Source organism: Mytilus edulis, chromosome 8 (assembly GCF_963676685.1).
Source record: "Mytilus edulis chromosome 8, xbMytEdul2.2, whole genome shotgun sequence".
NCBI classification, from domain to species: domain Eukaryota; kingdom Metazoa; phylum Mollusca; class Bivalvia; order Mytilida; family Mytilidae; genus Mytilus; species Mytilus edulis.
The window spans coordinates 27,115,707-27,127,817 of NC_092351.1; the positions used below are offsets into that span (position 1 = coordinate 27,115,707).

Consider the following 12,111-nt stretch of genomic DNA (forward strand, 5'->3'; position numbering starts at 1 on the left):
GTTTAATGCCAGAACCTCATACATTAATGTTTATATGTCGGGAACCACTTTGACAAACCTTGACATTGTATAGTAGTGCTACAGGTTCTTTTAAATACAAAAAAAAACCCAAACATTTGTAACGGGAGCACACAACTTTGTTTCGAATTTACCTCGTTTTCTATTAAACTTTGATTATTATTTACACTTAATCAATAAAAGACATAAAATGATGGTGATTCATATTTACTATCCTATAAATAGCAGCCTTCCAGATTCCCTCTAGATGATACTTTGCGTGTTTATAGTGATCTGGAATAAGCATGTCTTTCCAGTATAATGTTATTATATCTGAACTAGAACATCCGTCAGCGTTAGATATAAAATAATAAGGTAAAACAACTCTATCCATCATCCAGAGCTTTTAGATCTGTGCATATTAATATATAATATATATATAAATATAAATATATCAAAAAAGAGTTCAAAGTCACAGTTCAATCAAATTGGCAAAATTAAAACCAAAATGAAATTGAAAAACAACTTTGCGTTTTAAAGCCTATTTGAACATTTTCTCACTTTACAGGATAATTATCAACTTAAAAATATAAGCTTGAAGGGATCAATCAATTAAACATTTGTAAAATAGGTCTAGATAATAATGAATTGCCTTTGGTAAATATTTCGGCAATTAAATTTTGAACCTGTTATGTTTGACGCTACGTTTCGTATGCAACCATACAAACTATCTTACATTATCGTGTATGTTCAATTAAGTTTTGAGCTTTGAAAGCTAGGAATCAAATGTTCAAACCACCGTATAAACCATTTATCTTTTTTTGTGTGTGCTTTTGAACCAATTTCTATGCCGTCGTGGTCATACAAACCATCTGAAATTATTTATTATGTGAATAAATATATGTTCATTTTGCGTCCAAACGCGATTTTAACAGTACCACAAACAATATAATTTTCATATATCTACACTTTAATGTACATTTAACAGTGGGCCAGATGAAGTATTGGACTTAAGAAAATCTTTTTGTGAAGCAAAAGAAAAAGCTAAATTGCCGTCCACATTCGGTAGAAGCAATGCGTGAATTAGATAAATGATCTTCCAACAAATTGAACAGCATAATAACTGTAATGAACAAGGCGCTTGAACTATGATATGCGCATAAAACGTGGCTAGATAAAAAAAGATCTAATGTTGCCGAACTCACCATTGTTTGGTAAAAGAACAAACGAATCTGCAAAGAGCAATATAAAATTTCACAAAAGAAAATGTTTTTGTTTTGAAATAATATATATTGTATATATAACCAAAAGTGTTTTAAAAAATTAATTTTAAGTGCATTACTGAACGCAGGTGTTATTTAACTATAACATCATACGCATTATATATAGAGATTAAACATATTGAACAATAATCGCTTAATTGGTGTATTGTATTGGATTTTGTAGATTTTTTATCATAGTTATAAAATTTGAAATATTTATTTTCATAATTTTACATAGAAAAGTACCCGAGTAATTTACACGAAAAACGGGATGTTGTTTATCTTAATCATTGGTAGCAGTAGATTGATGAATGAAGTGTTTGCTCGTTTTAAGTACATTTGCATATTTTACCGATCACTTTTCCTTATACATTGTTTTAACTGCATTAATGTGGTAGGAACACAATCAAGCAGAAAAATAATTAAATTAATTTTTCAACGTTTGCGATTAAATCAAAATTAAGTGAAATTTTACAATTACTCAGTAAAATGTTATTATAGATAACACATTTTTCTTGGTCGTTCTTTTTGTATTTCGTTATTTAATTTTCTATTGCTTTAAAGCCTGAGAGTGACAGTTAATCGATCGGAGGAAACCGCTTTTGGCAATTTCTCCGACAAAATGTAAACTGAATTTTTGGTAAATGTTTGAAAGACGTTTGTTTGTACAGACTTCGATTGATTTCTTTTTTTTTTATTGTCAAGGTAATACATGCGTGGGCTTTATGTTATGTGTGCATACTGATATTGTCAAGGCGTTGATATATGTTCAATAACTAACCAGATTTTATCCGCAAAGATTCAATTGTTAATCAAGTTCAAGCTTAAAAATTAAAACAAATAAACAAATCTGTTCGTATGATGGTTTTGAGCTTTTAATTTTGCCATTTGATTATGGACTTTCCTTTCTGAATTTTCCTCGGAGTTTAGTATTTTTGTGATTTTACTTTTTACAACATTGCTCAGCAATAGAAATCTTGCATACCAAGTAAATCAACATTTATGTTCAATGAAATATGTGTTCTTTTTAAGCGTTAATATGAATATATCAATGAACTTTTGGAATTTTCGTAGTCATGTCTCTTCTTGATCTACAAATAACGTTTTTCCATTTGTATTGAAAGTCTGAAAGACTATCCATATACGAATACTTCGTAAATATTGGGACGATAAACGTACCACTGTTAGTTCCACTGAATACATATCTTAACAACCGTAATTTGTAGACACTTGAAAAAAAAACATTCCCTCGTATGAAAATGAAAGAGGGAAGATGAGGGCTTAAATTTAAATTGGAAATGTGTATGGAAACACGATTTCATCTTTTCTGTCTCAAAATTTCATTTATATTAGAATTATGAAAAATTGAGTTAGCTTTCTACTATCCAAAAAAAATTATGACTTTGAAATATCAGAATTAATATTAACTGATAGTATTTTCAATATATCCTTTTTGCTTGTTTAGTGGGGTAAGTTGAATTATGCATTCAAAATGTATGAAGGGGAAATAACCCCTAGATATAAAGCTAAGACTTTTTTAACTCATGTTCTCAAATTATTTTTTAAACAGTGAACTATGCGGTCATAATGTAGGGGAAAACCATCCATTGATAGAAAGACTTGTTTAACTCATATTCTCAAACTATTTCTTAAACAGTGAACTATGCGGTCATAATGTAGGGGAAACCCATCCATTGATAAAAAGACTTGTTTAACTCATATTCTCAAACTATTTCTTAAACAGTGAACTATGCGGTCAGAATATAGGGGAAACCCATCCATTGATAGAAAGACTTGTTTAACTCATATTCTCAAACTATTCCTTAAACAGTGAACTATGCAGTCATAATGTAGGTAAAAAACATCCATTGATAGAAAGACTCGTTTAACTCATGTTCTCAAACTATTCCTTAAACAGTGAACTATGCAGTCATAATGTAGGGGAAAATCATCCATTGATAGAAAAACTTGTTAACTCATGTTCTCAAACTATTTCTTAAACAGTGAACTATGCAGTCAGAATATAGGGGAAACCGTTCATTGATAGAAAGACTTGTTTAACTCATATTCTCAAACTATTTCTTAAAAAGTGAACTATGCGGTCATAATGTAGGGGAAAACCATCCATTGATAGAAAGACTTGTTTAACTCATATTCTCAAACTATTTCTTAAACAGTGAACTATGCGGTCATAATGTAGGTGAAACCATCCATTGATAGAAAGACTTGTTTAACTCATGTTCTCAAACTATTTCTTAAAAAGTGAACTATGCAGTCATAATGTAGAAAAAAAACATCCATTGATAGAAAGACTTGTTTAACTCATATTCTCAAACTATTCTTTAAACAGTCAACAAAAAATAGCGAGCGATCTTACAGCTAAATCAACTTCTTAACTGGGAAATAAATTGAAAAGTGTGTTAATTTCCTTGCTGTTTTAAATTCAGTGAAATTATTTTCATTTAACATTCAATTTAATTTGAAACAATTTTGTTTGACATGTTCTTACAATTGAAAACTTCAATGGTAAAGAAACAAGAAAAGCATGTTAATTTGAACCCATAAATAACAGTCTTCAATTGTAGACATTTCAGACTACATTTTCGTTGATGTATTTCTTTTTGTTTCGTAATTTCATTTGTGGAATTGCTATTTAGTCTGTTACTGACAGGTAATCGATCAGTAGAAAATTCCTTAGGTACAATGTAGTATTCCATTTGAAATGAAAATCATCAAATTTGTAATAAAACGTTGTTTTGAAAAAGGTTCAACGTGGTAGTTTTGCGTATTCAACAGTATTAAAGTTGTTTTTTGACAAGTTCAAAATTATTTCAGTATAAGTCAGTTATACATTTAACAATTAGAGTATATTTTAATTATTATTTTTCTTAACATTAAACAAACCAAATGGTAAAATTAGCTACAATTATTAAAAAAAGCTCCTTCTCAGCAAACTTTTATATTTTAGGCTTTAAACTTATAGGTTGCACTTTGTAAATACAGCTGTGTCACAAGCTACGGCTCTTTAGGGGAGATATATAATATTCATAACATAGATATAAAGTGAAGTGGCAGAGTTTTAGTCGCAAATGGAGTTCCTATGGGAAATTGCATTGTCTATATTTACAGAAATGCAATCTAAAGACAGTATTTACTCGTATTATAAATTCCTAATCCTATCCTATACATTACTATTACTCGCATTTATGGCCCTCTCCCATATGTGTTTTCAGGATTTTCCTTGATATACTGTATAAATAGTTTAAATCTTTTAAAGGAAAACATTACTTAACAGATGTTATAGAAAAAAAAAATCTAAGCACCATAGTAAGTGCTACATTGACTCAAATAAAAGTTGTTTTGGTGGATTTCAGTTTCATATAAATTGTGTAATTAACGTTGCATACTTTGTTCGGTTCTTCATAAAAATGAATATATATAATTTGTAATTTCCGTTCAATTGATTGTAATCTTAGAGATCCTAATTGAGATAGATTTTAACTTTGGTACACATCATATGAATCAATGAATGTGTTTGTCGATCATAGATGTTTTTGTGTTCTGTTAAATTGTTCCTTATAAATTATTACACGATGATGACTGCTGTACCCATATTTTGACTATTTTATTTATTGTGTCTGTTTAGTTCACGCATCATTGTAAATATAACGGAATTTGATGAGACTGTCAACAAAGTGAAAGGTTTAGCGCTATAAAACCAAGTTTAATCTACCATTTTCTACATTTAAAAATGCCTGTACTTAGTCAGGAATATGACAGTTCTTGTCCATTGGTTTTTGATGTGTTTTGTCATTTGATTTTGCCATGTGATTAGAGACTTTCCGATTTGATTTTCCTCTGAGTTCAGTATTTGTGTGATTTTACTTTTTAACGTAAACTATGTTTGTTTTCTTACAGGATGCGGATAGAGTTGCCTTAGAGCAGTATGAAGACTCCCGTGCCAATCTTACATCATTGCTCATTGTTATGGAGAGAAATTCTCAATCATGTGCCTTACAATCCAACAATCTTACTAACGCTGTTTTCTACGATGCAATGAACGTACTCAATAAGTTAATAGACCTCAATAAAAACTCATCTCGAGTACAAATGAGAAAAAATTTACGAAAGGTAAGTCCATCAAAATGTAAAACTCAAATCGGTGTATAAAATTTATAAAAGTCTGAACTAATCTGCATAAAACCAGTTAGAATATCCAATCGTAGTACTTATTAATCGGAACATATAGAAAATCCATCATTTCGGAACAAATCTGAACTTATGTAGTTTAATGCACATGAGCCCTGATCTGATTAGAGTGTTTGACGTTCAGCACATAACCTTATCCTCTAAGTCGAACGGTACTTCTTAAAAGACAACGATTAACCGCTAATATGTTCATTATTCGTTTTGAACATCGTTCATGTAACTTGGAATAATTTGAAGTCACAAACATTTAAGAAACATGAATATTGAATTAATCAAATATTTTAATAGATATAGGAAATCAAGATGTGGTATGAGTGCCAATGAGACAACTCTCCATCCAAATAACAATCTATAAAAGTAAACCAATATAGGTCAAGGTACGGCCTTCAACACGGAGCCTTGGCTTACACCGAACAGCAAGCTATAAAGGGCCCCAAAAATTACTAATGTAAAACCATTTAAACGGGAAAACCAACTGTCTAATCTATATAAAACGAGAAACGAGAAATTTGCTTTTGTTTTCTTATTTACTTCTATGCATTTTATTATCCTATGCCCTTTTATATACTACATGTACATCTGCTAGTTTTCCGATCAATACCTTAAATCCAAACTTACTATTTGACACCGACATTATGATATTTGACCCAATGGTGACAAGCTACACACACAATAATCAAGTCTTCTGGCTAGTTAACAAGAAGAGAAAATTTCTTGCAAAGATTAACACAGCTCAACAACCATTCGGTAAAGCGAGATCAAATATGTGTATAGTGTCATTGTCTGCAGATTTGACCCAACTATCCAAAATTTACCTTTTAAATACTATTAAGTTTCGTAGTTGATTTTGGTCATCATACTGTTTTGAAATGAGCGTCACTGTTGATTATTTTGTAGACGAAACGCGCGTATGGCGTTTGAAAGTATATGCCTAGTATCTTTGATGAGTGTATATTAAGTTTCCATATTTAGTTGGTATATATAATACCAAATAATGAAAGAGGCTTCAAATTAATATTAATATATTTTCTCCATAAGTACTAAACAATTTAAAGATTAAAACGTTTATTAAATGAAACAAATGATTTTAGATCAAAATAGACGGATGCACTGGACTTTTAGAATATACCAAGGTTGGTCTAAGAAGAGAGACTTTCTTTCAAATGAACACACTTTCAACAGTACAAAATGGAACGGTACGTAAAACATTTATTTCTTTAATTTTACGAGACTACACAGTTTGCATTGTCAATTGTGTTTTATCCATTATTAGATTTAGAAATTCAACATATTCTCATTACATTTTCAAACATATACACATTATATTTTCAAACATATACACATTACATTTTAAAACATATACACATTACATTTTTAAATATATAATAATTTAATGTACATTATGATAAAGTCAAATATTATAATATATACCAAAAATTATATGCACGTGATATATCACTACATGCCGATACGACACTGTCTAAGTATTAAACATATAAAAAAAACTGCTATCTCGGTACTAATTTTCTCCTGATGTTCTCTATCACACTGACCTAAAATTATATCGTGGTAAAATTTAACGTTTATGCTTGTCTACGAAATTGTTATATCATATTTATTATTTGTATGTTTAATTATTTATGAACTTCACATGTATTCACAAAGAAGTAACCCCTGCTTTTACAGTGTACCAAACTCATCCAATATCGAAATCATGTACTCAATTTGCTAAATGATTCAACAGAATCTTTCAAATATGAAATTGTAAAATGTCTTTTATCTAATTCGATCTCAACTTCTTCTAGATTCTAAAGTTTATTGGGAAGCAAGTATGTCCTGTGAGCCAGAACTGTAACATTTCACTCTGCACTCAATTATATACATATATATACCTCCTATATTATACTAATAGCGCACTTTAAAATCACTACGTGGGAGAGGGTATTCGAAATAATGATTAATTAATGGTTTCTCTGATAGTATATTTGTGTACTTTGAATTTGAGTAATGCTATCATATAAGTCTATTAGAAAAATCATAAGTCAACCGCTTTCACGATTACCACCTTTCACATGTGATGATATTTTTTTCAAACTTTTCTCAATCGTTTTATGAGACTATGCCACGATAGTTCTTCTAGTAAAAGCACTTACATATTTTAGAAAATGATGTTATATTTTCAAACTATTTTGATACATAAACAACATTTTCTGTACATGACATCTAATACAAGTGATGCTATTTGCCATTTTTGCATGCAGATTTTGAAAAAATTTATTTAATATTGAAATTTTCATTTTAATTTATCTTTCTTTATATCTAAGATCTGTTTGGTTGGGAAATAAAACACTAGAAAGAGTTCTTAAAATACCGCATTGCAATTTAACAGGAACATTGGATAAGATTGAGTACAGTGAAATCAAATCGGTTTCGCTGAATGGGAATCTTTTTATATTGACCTTATCATTTATAAATATATCCGTCTCAGATCAGGAATCTTATCAGGGGCTAGATGTGCTTGGATCTGTTTCTTTCTTTTTTTTTTAACTTTGTGTTTCTTTTTGTATTTTATTGAACTTGGTGTTGCTTCTCATCTTTTATTGAACTTGGCGTTGCTTTTCGTCTTTTATTGAACTTGGTGTTTATTTTCGTCCTTTATAAAATTATGTGTTTCTTTTTGCTGTGTTAGTGAATTTGATTATTCTTTTGTCATTAATACAATTTCACGTTTCTTTTTGTCTATGAAATTTAGTGTCATTTTTTGCTATTTTATTGAATTTGGTGTTTCTTTTTGCCTTTTATCAATTTGGTGTATCTTTTTGTTTAGTGTGCTGGGGTTTTCCGTCTTATACATTAAGCAGGATCTGCTTACCTTTCCGGAGCACCTGGGATAACCCCTAGTTTTTCGGTGGAGTTCGTGTTGTTTATTCTTTAGTTTTCTATTTTGTGTCATGTGTGTTGTTGTTTGTTTGTTTTTTTTTATTTTTGGCCATGGCGTTGTCAGTTTGTTTTAGATTTATGAGTTTGTCTGTCACTTTGGTATCTTTCGTCCCCCTTTTAAATGAATATGAGGATTTTCCGGCCTTTATAAAATTTGATGTTTCTATTTGATGTTTTATCTAATTAACAGTTTTTTTCGTCTGTTATAGAATTTGGTGTTTATTTTTTCTTAGATAAAATTTGTGTTTCGTTTTGCCCATTAGTATGTTGGTGGTACATATTTGTGACTCCGTGATAAAACTTTTCTAGCTATACCTAATGATTTATAGACCTTGGCATATGTGCCAAATGTATAAGCAATCCTCTTTTGTAAAACCTATCGTTGAATCGATAAATTTTCTGAAGACATGTGTGGCTCTTTTTCGTTTAATGTTAATGTATATAAATAAGCTTATGTTGTTCAAAGATTTATAATGAATTTCAAAATGGTGTATATAAGTTAAATTATTCATCACGAACATTTTAAATCGGAACTCGCTATAACAAATCAAAATTGCCTTTGCTATTTGTTTTAGTCGTATTGAACTTTTTTTCCTTTCCATAAACAGAAAATATAGCACTACAAGCGCCTGAAAATTTCAAAACGAAATTCCCTAACGTGAAGCGTTCTTCCGTTCACCTTTCGATGACATTTTTTATTTCATCTATGCATGATATTTGTATTTATATTTCTATCTCTCTTTCTCTGTCCAACACATTTTACTAACTACTGGATTTAAGACTACCGCATGGTCATGCACACAACCGATGTTTACCAGTACTCGTATGAAGAATTTCTAGAGTAGAAAATAAATTGAGTGTAATTATCATTACTAACGTTGCATACACATTTGACTTGTTAACCTTTTGAGTTCCGATCTTTCATGCAAACAAACATAACTTAGTTTAAGTTGTTTAACCTTTTATTTCTGAATTTATGACAAAATATATGCCAAGGTCACATTTAAAAGTGTATGCATACACTTTCTTGGTAACTTATATGTAAAGTGTTTTAATGCAGTACAAAGAATCAATGTCATTTGTTCGTATCCTTGCAATAAATTGTATTTGTGCAAAAGTTGATATTACAAAACAAATATAGTTCACAAATAAACATAATCTTTTTTTTATTTCAACTCTGATTGTTAATAAAAGTAATAGTTATTTTTTGAAAGATGAATACATAGTTAGCTTAAAAACGTATGTTCTCCTCCGAAACTCTCAAGCAAATCAGTTTCACTAAATGGTTTCATATTTTAAAGCATAGAATAATTTTGGGTTTTTAGCTTATGGTTATAGGTTTACATTCATGGTGTTGATTTTAGATTGCTTAACTTTAAAATTGAGGCGTCGATAATTATTGATAGCTTAGCATAGTAACTATTAATGGACAACTCACAAATCAATATTAAAATAATGATGAGTTCAAAAATAGATCATTAATGCTTGCAAATAATGTTTTGGAGTCATAAGATAAGGCAGATACTCTTTTTAGATATTACTGAATAAATATATTAATTTATGTTAATTATTTTCATGTACGTCAAGTAAAATATTTTTGAACATGCATTGATTTTTTCTTTCTGTTCCTTCGTCTTACAGAGTGCTCTATTTCAGTCAGGAACGTGGCGTAGTGGGAAAAGTTCTATGAAAGAGAGACTATTACCGTCCAAGTCATATCAGACTATGATGAAAATGAGTAATGACGTCTATGGAGGGAAAACAATGATAGTCACTACAAAAATTGTAAGTTATTTAGCTTGATTTACCAAACAAAAACTCAACAAATATACAAAATATGTGTACGCTAGACGCTTGTGTCATTCACCAAAGTAAAATCACAAAAATACCGAACGTTGTGGAAAATTCAAAACTGAAAGTCCCTAATTAAATGACAAAATTCAAAGTTTAAACACATCAAAGAATGGATAACAACTGCCATATTCCTGACATGGAGTCTGGATTCAAAGATGTTAAAAGACCGAAATCAAGTAAGGATTTTGAAGAGTATTAAAAACCTGAAACTAAATATACATGCATCTTGTAAAATGTTTTATCAAATATCAGAGAATTTAATAACATATGAAGAGCATATGTAAACTAATTTACACAGTTTGCTACTCTCTTTCAATATAAATATCTTTTTAAAGACTATAATAAATTTAAAGGATATGAATAATGGAACAAACAAAACAGATAAAATGAAGGTGTGCTTGTTTACCAGAACCAGATATTTACCATTAAAAAACAGAGAGTTAACTTCTTATTGATTCGCAGGTATCCATTGTCCCTCTATTTTCCATGACAATCAAAACAAATTACTTATACTAATGCAAAGGGGAACATATTTTTTAAAACTTAGTTCATGTGGGCTCCACCTGTGGAATTATCAAAATCCAAAAATCATATTACAAGTTCCTGCTATGCCTTAATTAAAACTTTACATTCGTAAGTTATGATGAACCTTCATTATATTCTAAAATTCTTCCAAACATTTAGTTTTTTTACACAAAGAAAGGAAAGGTCTTATCCAAATGATGTATATTTTTTCTTTATTATGTTTTCAATTATTGTACCTTCGCAATTAATTTGGTTGTCCAACTTGTTTGATTCGCACACCAAGTTTTTTGTAGACGAAAATCACGTCTTTATTACTAAATTATAATCCTGGTATATAAGATTATTGTATACAATAGCACATTTACATTAAATTAACTTATCATTAAAACTGCAAATCAATATATTAAGATTGTATATCAAGCTGATGACGAATTGCAGACATTATGTTGCAGGGAGACAGTAGAATTTGGGCTGTAGACTGAGTGTTAAACCAATTTCAATAACATCTTACATAATACAGAAACTGAACTTGTTTTTGAATACTACGAAATGTGTCAAAAAATAAATGAAAGAAACCAAGAAAATAGTCAATACTACAGATTAAGCAAAACGAAGCTAACAAAAACTGACGCTAAATTCAGTTAATCTAGAAGGGTAAGCAGGTCGTGCTCATTATTGTCACCCATCGTATGTATAAAAAGTTAGAACGAGTATTGTTTGTTCCTCAATGTATTTTTACATTGTGTAAAGACAAGTTTAACTAAAGTTATAAAACGAAATTTAACTTTCCCTATACTTTGATGGCGAAGATATAAAATTAAGCAATAATCAATAAAAGTATCCCCTTATACAAAGATATTAAGAAATCTCTGTGGTCTAAAGTGGTCTAACACATAGAGAGCTTATTTGGCCGAACATTAGAAACAATGTATTAGCAGAACACAAAATATGAAGCAAAGGCCCTAACCTAATCCCCAAAACAACCACCGAAAATACAGGTCTCCGAAAATATCCAGAATATGGAAAATAAATGTGTGTTGCGTTATGATTATAAAAATATAAGAATCATACATTGTTTTGTTGCAGGAACCACCATTTGTTCAATGGAAAAACAAAACAGAAGATAAGAATTTTACTGGTAATTTCAATGACCAGTTGGAAGGATTTATCGTAAGCATACTGGATGAAATTTCAAAATTATTAAATTTCAAATACAACATTTCATTAGTTCCAGACGGAAAATTCGGCAGCAAAAAATCATATGGATGGACTGGAATGGTCAATGAATTAATTCAAAAGGTAATTTTTAATATGTTTGTAACAT

The 12,111-nt window shown here is 29.8% G+C and overlaps 1 protein-coding gene across 3 annotated transcripts in view; it reads left to right on the plus strand.

Annotated features, from left to right (window-relative positions):
* Positions 1-12,111, plus strand: part of LOC139485239 (glutamate receptor ionotropic, kainate 2-like) — an 80,280-nt gene that overhangs the window by 53,023 nt on the left and 15,146 nt on the right. The window contains exons 6-10 of one of the 3 annotated variants that reach the window (XM_071269526.1): positions 5,178-5,390; positions 6,560-6,664; positions 7,274-7,297; positions 10,065-10,193; positions 11,874-12,086. In XM_071269526.1, coding sequence (XP_071125627.1) covers positions 5,178-5,390; positions 6,560-6,664; positions 7,274-7,297; positions 10,065-10,193; positions 11,874-12,086 — 684 coding nt within the window. Of the gene's footprint in view, positions 1-5,177; positions 5,391-6,559; positions 6,665-7,273; positions 7,298-10,049; positions 10,194-11,873; positions 12,087-12,111 lie in introns of all 3 variants that reach the window. The other 2 variants (XM_071269527.1, XM_071269528.1) reach the window with 2 other exon arrangements.